We start from the raw sequence: 14,139 nt of genomic DNA, 5'->3' as shown, positions 1-14,139 counted from the left end.
ATAATCTTTTTTATTTCTTTATTTCTTTTTCCAAACGCTAAACGCCATTTTGACATCTAATAACCAGCATGTACATTCACTCTAAAAAAGAAAAGCTCATCTAGCTAGCTGTTTTTCCTTTTCATGTACATAGAATAGAAAATAAAACAAATTAAAGTTTATTTATGTTCTTCATGTGTGGATTTAGCGGTAAAAATTTATAACACTATAATTTAAAAGAATTAAGTTTAAATCTCGTATAAGATATCTATGAAATGACATCAAAATGTCATTTTTTTATAATAATTTATTCTTTTATAATTTTATAAAAAATAATTAGAGTATCTTTCTTTTTTTTTTTTTCTCTCTTTCATTGTTTTTTTAGTTAACAGTTACAACTTTTTTACATACAATAAGAAAATAAATAAATTCCAATGATATATATTGAAGTTGATGTATAGAAATATAGATTCAAACATTTCTTCTCCTCTCCCTCACTCTCTTTTTCCACAAACTCTTTCCTCTCAATTTCCATTTCCAATTTACGTATTCACCTAATAGAACAAAAGTTCTTCAATTCAGCATAAGATCTTTATCAAATAGTTGCTTCCATAACAACATGGTTCTTATTTTTCCAAATAGGCACCAACACAGAAACTCTCTTTCAAAGTGCTAAGTGTATAAGCCAATATTTAATATGTGGCTTAGGATAACATTGAACAATTAATCTTCTCTTGTGATTCAACATGTGGATTAGAATATGATTTAGCTATTGAAGAAAGATTAGTAGCAACTAGAGAGGATTTAGGCCAGAAATGATATGGCATTCTTTCCAACAAACTTCATGCTACAAACTTCTCATCAAGATGATCATCAAACTCCACCTTCACTCAACTCAATTATAACCTCATGTGCACCCCAAGAATACCATGGTAATCTCTTTCTCTATAACACTTTTAACACTGATCTATGTAGCACAATTGCGGAAATATTGTGGCCACAATTGCAGTTGCGGACCGTAATTTAAAACCATTTGTTCAGTGTCCGGCACCCAACACTACAACGCTATATCCATATGTTATTACATTCAATTACTTTAAATGTATCAAAATTACTACCAGTGTCGTATTTGGTGTCTGTCTTTGGGTCAAAACACCCTCACACAAAACTAATAACTTTTGTTTTAAATGTTGATGTAGGAGGGGGAGTATCATTTTTAGGAAAGAGATCTATGTCATTTTCAGGGATAGAACTTGGAGAAGAAGCAAATGTTGAGGAAGAACTATCTGATGATGGATCACAATTAGGGGAAAAGAAGAGGAGGCTTAACATGGAACAAGTGAAGACACTTGAGAAGAGTTTTGAGTTAGGAAACAAGCTTGAACCTGAGAGGAAAATGCAACTTGCAAGGGCTCTTGGATTACAACCAAGACAGGTTGCTATATGGTTTCAGAACAGAAGGGCTAGGTGGAAGACAAAGCAATTGGAAAAAGACTATGATGTTCTTAAAAGACAATATGATTCTATTAAGGCTGATAATGATGCACTTCAAGCTCAGAACCAAAAACTTCAGACAGAGGTTTGTGTAATTATTTTGTAAATTTTCTTCTTTTTATTCATGATCTAATTGGATTCTGCTCTAAAAGATTTGTTTTCATTTATAAGTACTAGTATGTTGTTATCGAGCTTTTTAAATAACCATAATGGTTGCAGAGAATCACAGTCAAATACAATTGACGCAGCTTCAATTGCCAACATCAAAAGCCGTTATGTCGCAACTTAATTTGCAATCACAAACCTTTATTTAAAACTCTGATTGTTATATTATGATAGAAGGAATCTGAGAAGAGAATGAAAATTTTTGCTATACAATTAGGACATAGGACTGTAGAGATATTCATGTTGTGATATATGAAATTGTTTTGATTCTGTACAATAAAGTTAGAAATCAAGATGATTATTAGGATATTTTAGTGTAAAAGAAATTTCATACTTTTCAAACTTCTTTTTCCTTTCATCAATTTCACCAACTAATGATAGCTTTTTTAAAAGCTTCTTTTTTTCCCTATCATTACACAGAGTTACTTCATTAAAGCTGGTTTCTACTTTCCACTCATGTTTCTCTTGCATGGATTCCTCATTTTGGTTAAAAAAAAGTCATTTGACTCATCATCACATGATAAGTTTGTTCAATTGTTTTACTGCATGTTCTGATTCACAATAACTTTAACAAAATCAAAGTGTCTCATCTCAATTGTTTTAATGCATGTTTGGATTCACACTAAATTCAACAGAATTACGACATGCCACCGTGATTTTAATAAAAACTATAATTTAAAACTTCAACAAAATACAAATTGTATGGAAGTATGTGAAATTCACCGTGATTACAAACGCACACTTATATTATTTTTACATTATAGTCCAAGCAGAAAAGTTTGTTACTTGTGGTATTTAGTGATATACTAATTTTACTAATGTCAATGTTTTCAGATATTGGCACTGAAAAGTAGAGAACCAACAGAATCAATAAACCTTAATAAAGAAACAGAGGGATCAAGCAGCAACAGAAGTGAAAACAGTTCAGAAATAAAGTTAGATATCTCAACAAGGACACAAGCTATTGATAGTCCCTTATCCACTCAACAAACAAGCAGAAACCTGTTTCCATCTTCTTCTAGACCAACAGGAGTTGCTCAACTCTTTCAAACCAATTCAAGGCAAGATCACATTCAGTGCCAAAAGATTAATGATCATATGGTTAAAGAAGAGAGCTTGAGTAACATGTTTTGTGGCATTGATGATCAATCTGGATTATGGCCATGGTTGGAGCACCAACACTTCAATTGATCCAAATAAAATAAGAGTTTTGAGATTGGAATTTACTTTAGCACAAATGAAATCAAGAGGGTGTGAATTGATTATTATACTTAAGAGCTGCTAAAGTTGAAAACATTGTGTTTTTGGTAAACTTGATGTATAAAATAGGATATATATCAAGCATAATTTTTCTGGTTGAGCTTGAAAATTTTTATATGAAACAATAAAAGTGTTCTTACTTTTTTTTGGTTAATTAATATATGATATGTTTTGTTGAAATTTTGATAGTAAAGAATAAAAGGGTTCTTACATTTTTTTTCTTCTTCCTTTTGGTTAATTAACATGACATGTTTGGTTGAAATTTTTAGAGTAAAGCACATATCTAAGTGTAAACTTAATCTAAAGTTGTTTAAGTGAATGCTATAGAGTCACATCACTTTAAAACAATTTATTCATGATTTACCTAATTTAATGATAAATTATGTACAAACTCAAAATTGGTCTCATATTTTAAAATAGATATTTATTATTTTAATAAACCATTGTTTATAGAGACTTATTTTTCATCATGTGTCAAACTCAATTAAATGTGAAATGAAAGAGTACTGGCTGGTGTCTGATTGCATGCAATTATATAATGGCCCACGAAATAAAGGAAGATTCTCTTGTTACATTATTTTATAATTTTTTAAATCCAATAACTTTTGCTTGCTTTTGAATCAAACATTTGTACTGTTATTAGGGGAAAATTATTTTGTCTAGTGGTGATGAAGCTAATTAAAAACAATGTAAAGAATATTTATGGTGATATCACTATCATGAATCAGTTCCAAGGGTGAACAAAATCCAATGGAAATTGACAAAAGTGTACATAAAAAAGGGAAAGGGAATCAAACACACATTCCAAGAGAGAAAGAAGACAAGAATATGAAAATGTTTGTAATGAAAACAAGGAGAGTTGGAAATGGTCATATTCTCGTGAATAAGACATTGTCGATTTTGTTGTTAATCATGACAGGCCAATTAAGGAGCGGGAAATGGATCAGTTTAGTCCTGATTCACTGCTTTCATGTGAAGTCACCTATCATCTATTTTCAATTCATGTCTTTAGTGGGAGTATCTTTCATTATTTACCTTCTTGTGGATAATATAGAAATTGGTGTCGGGAGTCTGGATGAACACAGAATCACAAGATACTTTGTTAGTATTTACTTTACATATTTTTATTCAAAATTTTAAGCTTTTAGATATATAGATCACAAAACATGTTGACACCACATATCCACCTAACATTTATATTCATAGTTGATGTATAATTTAACCACTCATATTTAACCCTTATTCAAACAAAAATAGGTTAGGATGATTGATCTAAACTATTTGATATCATGGTCACATTTATCATACCCAACCATTAATTTGGAATTTTGTATTGGTACAAAAATTGTCAAAAATGAAGTAGTGTTGACATGTTAAATAGCCAAAGCTCTTCAAACGGTTGACTACAAGGTAAGACACTTGATTGTGTTGTCCCTTGGATTGCTACTTGGTTAAACTAAGATAATCGAAGTGAATTTCTTGAAAACAGATGAGAGGTTATTTAAAATAAGAAAAGAGTGCTAAAACATGATAATGATGCAAGATACAACGCGGTTTGCATGTAGACCAATACACCATAAAATAGTGATTGCGATTGTGATACCAAAATCAAATCTCAAAACGGAAATTTGAACCAATTGTGTACTAGTATATAACTATTTAGTTGTATATCTTATAGTTGGCCAAATCAAGATTAGACGGTTTGTATTTTATCTTTGTATTTTTAATTTAGAATTATCATACATAAAAAATGGTTGCTTCTAACCTAATCTAAAAGTTCAAGTCACATATCAAGTGTCTCAACCTAATCTTTTAAATCCACTTAGCTTTGTGGTTCGACAACATATTCTAGTTTCATTGAAGGAAATAATCGATTCTAAGCTAATAGAAATAGTGAAATTTCAAGAAAAGTGTGGAATGGTGCAAAATTGTTAGGGATGACTTGAAGGGATGATGACAAACGTCAATGGTTATGGATGAAATTGAGAGACCATGAAAGTAAAGCAAATAGGGAAGCAAACGTCAATGGTTGGTTTGAAGAACAATGACCCTTAACTGTTTTGATAATAACAAAAATCACTTTGTAGGAACAAATTATTATGCTAATAAATTTATTTAAGTGTGGGAACGCTTGTCATAAACTTTAAAGCCTTTACACTACATCCTTTAATGAAAAGATAAGCTAAACAACGAATTTAATGCAATGTTTTGAAATATTTGTTAAGATATAACTAACTCTAACAAACACACTCTCCATGCACCTCAACTGAATCTGTTAATAAAAGTTCATTTTGATGATTCCGCGTCTCATAAACTTGGTATGCAAAATAATCGTCTAATAAAGTCAACCATCCCATAATATCAACACTATAATAAAGTCAATATTCGAACATCATTTGCTCATCTTATTAGACATATCTTCTTACTGAAGAAATGCATGACATTCTCTGATAGTGACATCATTTGGTCATCCTGCCATTTCTATCAAGATACGCTAAATCATTTATGAAGACGAATTTGGACAATCTTTTAATGCTAACTTAATATCTTTGAAGTTTCATACGAGTTATTATTTCACAACTAATTTCATGTAATCACAACAACGATAAAAAATCCTAATGGACTAAAAGCTTATCTATCAAAGGATTTTTTTATCATCCCTTAGAAAACAATAAAAGAATAAGAAACAACAAGAGAGAAACATATTGTCGTTACAAATACAAAGTCGTAAAATGATAGAATCAAAGAAAAATAGGGATCTGTGAACGTAAAATGATAGATAAAATGGAAATTTATTGATTTATGGAAGAAGGGAAAATTTTGATACAATGTATAACCCAGAGCAAAGCTCCTCCAGAGAAAATAGTATCTCCTAATTCAATGATAATTATAATTATTCATGAGCAATACTCCCCTACCCTCCTTAATTTATTCCCGTATGTGTAACTGAAATCCCTAGAATTTAATGAGTTTCTCTGTCCTGTCATTAATAGAATGCTTATTCTCTTTTTTACCCTTGCGGACATAAGTTCTTCACACTGCAGATTTGGTCCTTTCACTAGTCTTAAGCCCACTAATTCTATCATTACCGCCATCAGGAACTGTAGCCTTGTCCTCAAGGCTGAGAGATGGAAATTGACTTTTTAGTAGTAATTCATCCTCCCAAGTTGTGTCTTCTACAGCTCTTCCTTTCCAACGCACCAACCATTGTCGCACCAGCTGTCCTTCTTTCATCACTGATCTTGCAGCCAGCAATTCTTCCGGTTATTCCCCCTCTTCTGCTTCCATTTCTAACCCGTCTGGTAGTTGAGATTCAGCAGAATAGTCTCCAATAGCTTTCTTGAGTTGTGAAATGTGAAATATTGCATGCACTCTACTTCCTTCTGGTAGCTTCAACTTGTAGGATACTGCCCCTATTTTCTTTAGGATCGGAAATGGTCCAAAGTACCGTGGAGCCAGTTTTTGGTTAATCCTTCTAGTCACTGTCTGCTGTCTATGGGGTCCGAGCTTCAAAAATACCCACTCACCAACTTCAAATGAATATGCTTTTCTTTTCTTGTCTGCATACCTCTTCACCTGTTCTTGGGACCTGTTCAAATGATACTTAAGTTGACGTAAGGCCTCATCACGATCAACCAATTCAGCTACTACTGCTTCTACTTTCGTTTCTCCCTGTAAATATCTAACCACAGTGGGTGGTTTTCTTCCATACACTGCCTCAAACGGTGTAGTTCTTGTAGACACATGGAATGTGGTGTTATACCACAATTCAGCCCAATGAATCCATTGCGACCACTCCTTCGGTTGCTCCAATGCAAAACAACGAAGATATGCTTCTAAGCACCGATTCACCACCTCCGTTTGCCCATTCGTCTCCAGATGACATGACGAACTCATATTCAGCATCGTTCCTTGTAAGCGAAACAACTCTTTCCAAAATAGACTCACAAACAGTGGATCACGATCACTAACAATGGATTGTGGCACCCCATGAAGACGCACCACCTCTTTAATAAGTATTTCAGCCACCTTCCTCGCAGTATATGGATGTTTTAAGGGAATAAAATGTCCATACTTGGATAATCTATCCACCACTACAAGAATTGCTTCAAACCCTTTCGATTTTGGGAGACCGGTGATAAAATCCATCGAAATATCATCCCAAATTTTCTCCGGAATTGAGAGGGGCTGTAACAAACCCATAGGAGAGGACATAACGTACTTTTAACGTTGACACACGTCGCAACTCTGCACAAATTCCATAACTGACTTTCTCATTCCTACCCAATAAAGATTTCCTGCCATCCTTCGATACGTGCGTAGAAAACCTGAGTGGCCACCAGTTGGAGATGAGTGAAATTCTTTCAACAATAAAGGTATAAAACCAGAATTTGAAGATAACACCAGTCTGCTACGGTAGAAAAGTCTCCCTTTGATTAATTGGAAATCTGGCCAGGACGTAGGGTCTTGTTGTAGCTCTGTTATCACCTTCTGCAATTGGGGATCATTCATAACTTGCTGCTGAATTAGTTGCTCTTGCATACATATGGGAAAAGAAGTTATCCCTTTCAACTCTGCCTCCTCATGCATTCTTGAAAGAGCGTCAGCAACTTTATTTTCTGGACCTGGCTTGTATACCACTTTGAAGTGATAGCCCAATAATTTTGCTATCCAATTCTGCTAACCAGCCGTAGTGATGCGTTGTTCGAGCAAGTGTCGTAAACTCTTTTGGTCGGAGTACACCACAAATCTTCTTCCCAACAAATATGGACGCCAATGCTGAACTGCCAACACCAACGCCATCAATTCTTTCTCATACGCAGACTTGCTTAAATTAGTCTTGGACAACGCTTTGCTGAAGTAGGCTATAGGCTTCTTTTTCTGCATTAAAATTGCACCTATTCCTCTTTCGGATGCATCACATTCAATCTCAAAAGGTTGTGAAAAATCTGGTAGTGTTAAAACTGGGGCTTGCACCATAACTCTTTTAAGATTCTCAAAGGCCTTCAACTCTTCTGTACCCCAATGAAATCCTTCCTTCTTTGTTAGTTCTGTCAATGGTTTAGCTATCTTTCCATAGCCAACAATGAATTTCCGGTAATAACCGGTCAGCCCCAAAAATCCCCCCACTCCTTTGACATTATGAGGGATTGGCCACTCCAAAATGCTATTAATCTTAGATGGATCCACAGTCACACCATGTTCCGATATTACGTGACCCAAATATTCCACTTTCCTACTAGCAAAATTACATTTTTTTTATTAACGACCAAACAGTGGTATTGTAAAATCTCCATCACTTGATATAAATGTGCTAAGTGTTCTTCCCCTCCCTTACTATATACTAGGATATCATCAAAAAATACCAAGACAAACTTACGGAGGTGTGGCTTGAAAATCTGATTCATGGTGGATTGGAAAGTGGTTGGTGCGTTCGTCAACCCCAATGGCATCACTAGAAACTCATAATGCCCTTCACGAGTTCGAAATGTCGTCTTATGCACATCCCCTTCTTTCACCCTTATTTGGTGATAACCGGATTTCAAATCAAGTTTTGAGAAAAATTTCGTTCCATGTAGTTCATCCAATAATTCGTCAACTACCGGAATTGGATATTTATCTGACGTTGTAACCTTATTCAAATCTCTATAATCAACACACATCCTCCATGACCCATCTTTCTTTTTAACTAAAATGACAGGACTAGAAAATGCGCTAGAGCTGTTTCGAATTATACCTTGGGTCAGCATGCTCTGAACTTGTTTTTCGATCTCTTCCTTATGGTGGTGAGGATAACGATATGGCCTAACAGTCACAGGACCTACATCTTTCTTCAATTCAATTGCATGAGTCATATCTCGTTCAGGAGGCAGCCCGATATTCTCTTCAAAAATTCCCTTAAAATTCTCCAACAAGTCTTGAAGCTCTTGTTGTTGGTCTTGCGTTAGCTCCTGTAATTCTTCATTTGAAGTCTGACCCAATTCTTCTTCCAACAAACTATACAGTGTTTCAGTTTGCCCTTGAAGTGCCTTAGAATTAGCCAAGTCTTTTTTGGTAAAGAACTGACCATGTAGTTCCACTATTTTTCCTTCCTATTGAAACTTGATGGTCATTTTCTCCCAATCAAAAGTCACCTTCCCAAATCTTTGCAACCAAGCCACCCCCAAAATCATATCCAAATCACCCAATTCCAAAACAAAAGCATCAACATTAGTGATGAAATCATCTAATTGTCCTTGCAATTTTCTACACCTCCCCCTAGTGGACACACGGTGTTCGTCTCCCAACTTTACTCCCATCGTTCTTCCTTGTTCCATTGTTAATCCCAACGCAGTAGCAACACAAGGTGACACGAATTGTGACTGGCGCCACTATCGATTAAAACCACGATGGAAACCCCCTTTAGACTTCCCTTGAGGCGCAAAGTAGTTGGAGGTGTTTTATCTAAATTTGTCTTTGCTTCAATCATATCAAACAATCCCATGGAATTGCAATCAAGAACATCATCCTCATCCTCCATAGCTTCTATGGCAATCACCTCACCTTCTTCGTTAATCGTCTCGTCATCTCCCAAAATCATCAATCAGAGCTGTTTTTCAGCACACTGGTGAAGAGGATGGCATTTTTCCCCACAACAAAAACACAACCCTCGTGTACGCCGCTCCATAAGTTCCGAATACGGCAGATGCTTGAGGCCACGGTTGCGCTCGTTGCTGATTCTTCTCCCTTCATCGTTTCCAGATCTCGCTGTATTATGAGAAATGTTTGAGTTTGCATTTGAGGCAGATTGAGTCGAACCGGTTTTGCTGTGCACTGACCCAGTTAAGTTATTATTAAACCCACTTCCAGATCGGGTCGAACCTGGGTTATAATGAAATCCATATCCTTTTTTTCCGTTGGGCCCCAATCCACTTGGCCCACTTCCCTTCCAACTGCGAAGCCCACCCACACTACCACCGATTGAAATCAGAGACCCATGTAATTCTGTTTCGACATCACGAGCAATCTTCATTGCTTGCAATCTGGTTTGTGGATTCAATGTACGCATTTTCAAGGGAATGTGGTTCTTGAGTCCTCCCATGAAGTACCCAAGGTATTGCTCCTCCGGTAGTCTTGCTACTTGTGAAAACACATATTCGAAGGTGGTAATGTATTCATCAACTGTTCCCGTTTGTTGCAAATCTTTCATCTCTTCAAAGGGGTTATCACTTTGTCTTGCCCTATACCTTTCAATTAATGCTCGTTTCAACTTCGCCCAATTCAAATCGTCCTCTGTCTCACGCAACAAATTAAACCAGTGAATTGTTGCGCCCTCCATGCTTAGCTTCGCCAATCTGACTTTCACCTCCTCCGATGTCCCTTGAACTTCAAAATACGTTTCAGCTCGCGTGATCCAGGCCACAGGATCGTCACCATCAAATTATGGTAACTCAACTTTCTTCACTGCCATCTTATACTCTGTCACTAAGTCCTCAGAATGTGCATATTGTTCCCCTGTTCCAATTGGTCGTTGCTCTAGCAACCTCGTGAACTCGCTCATCATAATTTCGCAAAGTTCCATCAACTCATGGCGGACAGATTCTTCCACTGCTGAGATTCTTGCTTCAACTGCTTCCATTCGATCTGACAACTTCGGTGGCATGTACAACGTAGAAAAATCACTGGTACTTCTCGAAGATCCGGCAGGTCGGACCAATGATAGAATCACAGAAAAATAGGGATCTGTGAATGTAAAATGATAGATAAAATGGAAATGTATTGATTTATGGAAGAAGGGAAAATTCTGATACAATGTATAACCCAGAGCAAAGCTCCTCCAGAGAAAATAGTATCTCCTAATTCAATGATAATTATAATTATTCATGAGCAATACTCCCCTACCCTCCTTAATTTATTCACGTATGTGTAACTGAAATCCCTAGAATTTAATGAGTTTCTCTGCCCTGTCATTAATAGAATGCTTATTCTCTTTTTTACCCTTGCGGACATAAGTTCTCCCCACTGCAGATTTGGACCTTTCACTAGTCTTAAGCCCACTAAATCTATCATAAAATCTCTTGTATTAGCTCTAAGCACTGCAAAACATAAAACACTATCTGAAAGAAATTCCTGTAAACATTTTTATGTGAGTGTAACATCCCGCTTTTTCGAGACATTAACTACCGAAATTCTAAACGTAAAATTACATATTCGCTTTTATTTATTTATGATTATTTTAAGTACTCATCTATCCTAAAATTAATTAATAATATTTTTTAGTTTTATTTTCAAAATAAAGAATCAAAATATTTACAATCACTAAAAGTAAATTTAATACGTTAAACAAAAGAAACTCCTAGAGTCAAAACTTTCGACGTTTGACTACCCAAACATAAATCCTAGTTGGTCACAAACTTTAGACTTGTGGAAAACTCACCAAACAAGTCTAACACCAATACAGAAGTATCTCGGAGCCTCCAACTACATGCTATTGTACTTTCTCGCATTTCTCCTATTAGGTTGATCGTGATATTATTCGCTTAAATAACACTATATGTGACGTCCTGTCAAATATAAGGGTCATCTCCAAATAACAAACACAGAGCAAATATGCATGCATATATAGTTGTTATAGAAAAATATAAATAAATCATTTACTTCATTTAACCATTAAAATCACAACTCACCAAAGATTCACTAACAATGAAAATATAACAGTACAGTGTTTGCGTAATTAATAACATTAATTCACCCAAACGACCAACAACAGGTACAGTGACAATACAAATATGACATTACGATATCTACATAATTAATAACATTAATTCACCCAAACAATTAAGAGGTACAGTAACAAAAACAAGTACAATATCACATATTAATTCACCCGAAACTAGCAGCAGGTACATTCATGACCATAATATCCACATCATTCATTATTAACATTCTCATTCATTATTAACATTACCTCACCCAAACTAACAAATATACAAATTTATCAGTATAATATATACATCGTTAATAACATTATTTCAACCAACCAATTATCAGGGGATACAATGTATCATTTATCTTTATAAAACATTAATCACACTTAATCCAATGCATACTCAAACAGACCTTATGACTTAATCTATATACCAATGTAATGATTCCGGAATATCGCCTCCCCCGCAAGGGCTTTCGTGGGTCCTTCCAAGCAACACCACTAACTCGAGCTTCGTGGGTCCTTCCAAGCAACACCATTAACTCTAAATCCCTGCAAGGATATGTGGGCTCCAACCAATTATGGATGCACCACCACATGACTATGATTGAATGCATGAATATGAATGCATGAATGCGAACACTTTAATAAATCATTAATATAATGTGATGCTAACTTATTAATGGCATTTCACATATAACATTTAGCATTCACAACTTGAATATGTTCAATACAACCATTATAACAACGTTTAACTCTAAATCCCTGCAAGGATATGTGGGCTCCAACCAATTATGGATGCACCACCACATGACTATGATTGAATGCATGAATATGAATGCATGAATGCGAACACTTTAATAAATCATTAATATAATGTGATGCTAACTTATTAATGGCATTTCACATATAACATTTAGCATTCACAACTTGAATATGTTCAATACAACCATTATAACAACGTATCACATTATATTTATTCCTTACACTTTGAATATGTTCAACACAACCATTATAACAACATATCACACAATATTTATTTTTTCATACTTTGAATATGTTCAACTTAACCACGAATATAACATGTCACACCATATTTATTTTCCAAATTTTGATAAAAGCATTTCAACATAGTATATATTCAATCTCACAAATTCTAAAATAATTACAATCACACATTCCAAAATAAATGCAATCATACGTATAAATATATAATTGGAGTGATGCCCTTACCGATATGAGTGTCGTGATTAAATTCTCACGCAGCGGCCTTTTTGCTCCAATTGCACTACATTTGATGAGATGAATTACCAACTTCTTCTTGAATTCCTCCCTTTGCTATCTTAAACTATTTTTGCTATATCACACAACGTTTTTGAATGGAAGACGTCCCTTTTGTTTTTTTTCTTCTTTTTTTTTATGAGGAACGTTAAGCCATCGTAAGTGGGAACGAGTGGAGAACGTTAGACTAGGAGTGGGGAATGTTAAGCCAAAAGTGGAGAACGTTAAACTGGGTAACATGGTATTAAATGGAGAAAGTGATATTTCAACCTAAGACATAAAATTTGTTTTTTAACGGTTCCTTTTATTATTATTATTATTATTATTATTAAAAATTAAAATAACACATTACAATAGTAACCGACAATTTTTTAGAATAATTATCTCAATTCCTAATAAGGTAAAATATTAAAATAAAATAAAATGTCTGGATGTTACAGTGAGAGTTTGACATATAACCTGCACTTAGTTAGAAGGTTGAGAAGTCTTGAACAAAGTAAGTTTGACTAAAAGGTGTTCAGTGAAATTGTGATACTATTGGTGATTAGTGGATTAAATCCTTTTGTGTGAATGAACTGGAAGTAGCTATTGTGTTGGTGGTGAATCAAGATAATTTGGCTTGTTTTTCTCTTTTTATCTCTTTACTTAACGTTTTACTTATTCCTATTTTCAAACATCACTAATATTTAAATTCGTTTTTGTAAGACCCATAATTTTAAAGTATACTTTATGTATTTTAGTGTATTTTGGTATTGAACTCGGAGGCTTTTTAGCCAAAGTTATTAATATTTTGGGAGTTTATATGACCAAAACGATATTTTGATGTCGATTAGAATTACTCGTCGATGAATAAATTAAATTAACTGCGGTGAATCTTTTACGAAGAATTTAATGCGTTATGGGTGAAATGGTAATTTAACAAATATCTAGATATTTTGAGATATTTGTTAAGAGTATTTAATATATATATATATATATATATAAGAAGAGGAGATAAAAAGGAAGGAAGGAAGGAAAAAGAAAGAGAGGAAAAGGAAAGAAAAGAAAGAGAAATGAAAGGAAAAGTAAAAACTTCTTCTTCTTCCTCTGCCGCGCGAACACCTCCATCTCCTTTTTCTTCTTCGTTGATTTTGCTTTCTTTTTCTTTCTTTGGCTTCAAAAATAGAAACCCAAGGATTAGTGGGTAAGAAAGCAAGAATTTCTCAGCTTCTTCCTTCTCCCCGGATTCAAAAACGGAGTTATAGATTTCAAAACCGTCAAACACAAACCTCCCC

The 14,139-nt window shown here is 34.6% G+C and overlaps 1 protein-coding gene across 1 annotated transcript; it reads left to right on the top strand.

Moving 5' to 3' along the window:
* Positions 1–436: 436 nt before the first annotated feature.
* On the top strand, positions 437–3,110 carry LOC101488925 (homeobox-leucine zipper protein ATHB-13-like). The gene is made up of 3 exons (XM_004511168.4): positions 437–911; positions 1,179–1,558; positions 2,473–3,110. Exons 1-3 carry the CDS (start codon positions 800–802, stop codon positions 2,827–2,829), a joined length of 849 nt encoding a protein of 282 aa, XP_004511225.1. The 5' UTR covers positions 437–799; the 3' UTR covers positions 2,830–3,110.
* The last annotated feature ends 11,029 nt before the right edge of the window (positions 3,111–14,139 follow it).

Source organism: Cicer arietinum, chromosome 7 (genome assembly GCF_000331145.2).
Source record: "Cicer arietinum cultivar CDC Frontier isolate Library 1 chromosome 7, Cicar.CDCFrontier_v2.0, whole genome shotgun sequence".
Classification (NCBI taxonomy): domain Eukaryota; kingdom Viridiplantae; phylum Streptophyta; class Magnoliopsida; order Fabales; family Fabaceae; genus Cicer; species Cicer arietinum.
The sequence above is the reverse complement of the archived record's forward strand: the minus strand, read 5'-3'. Positions and strand labels throughout refer to the sequence as shown.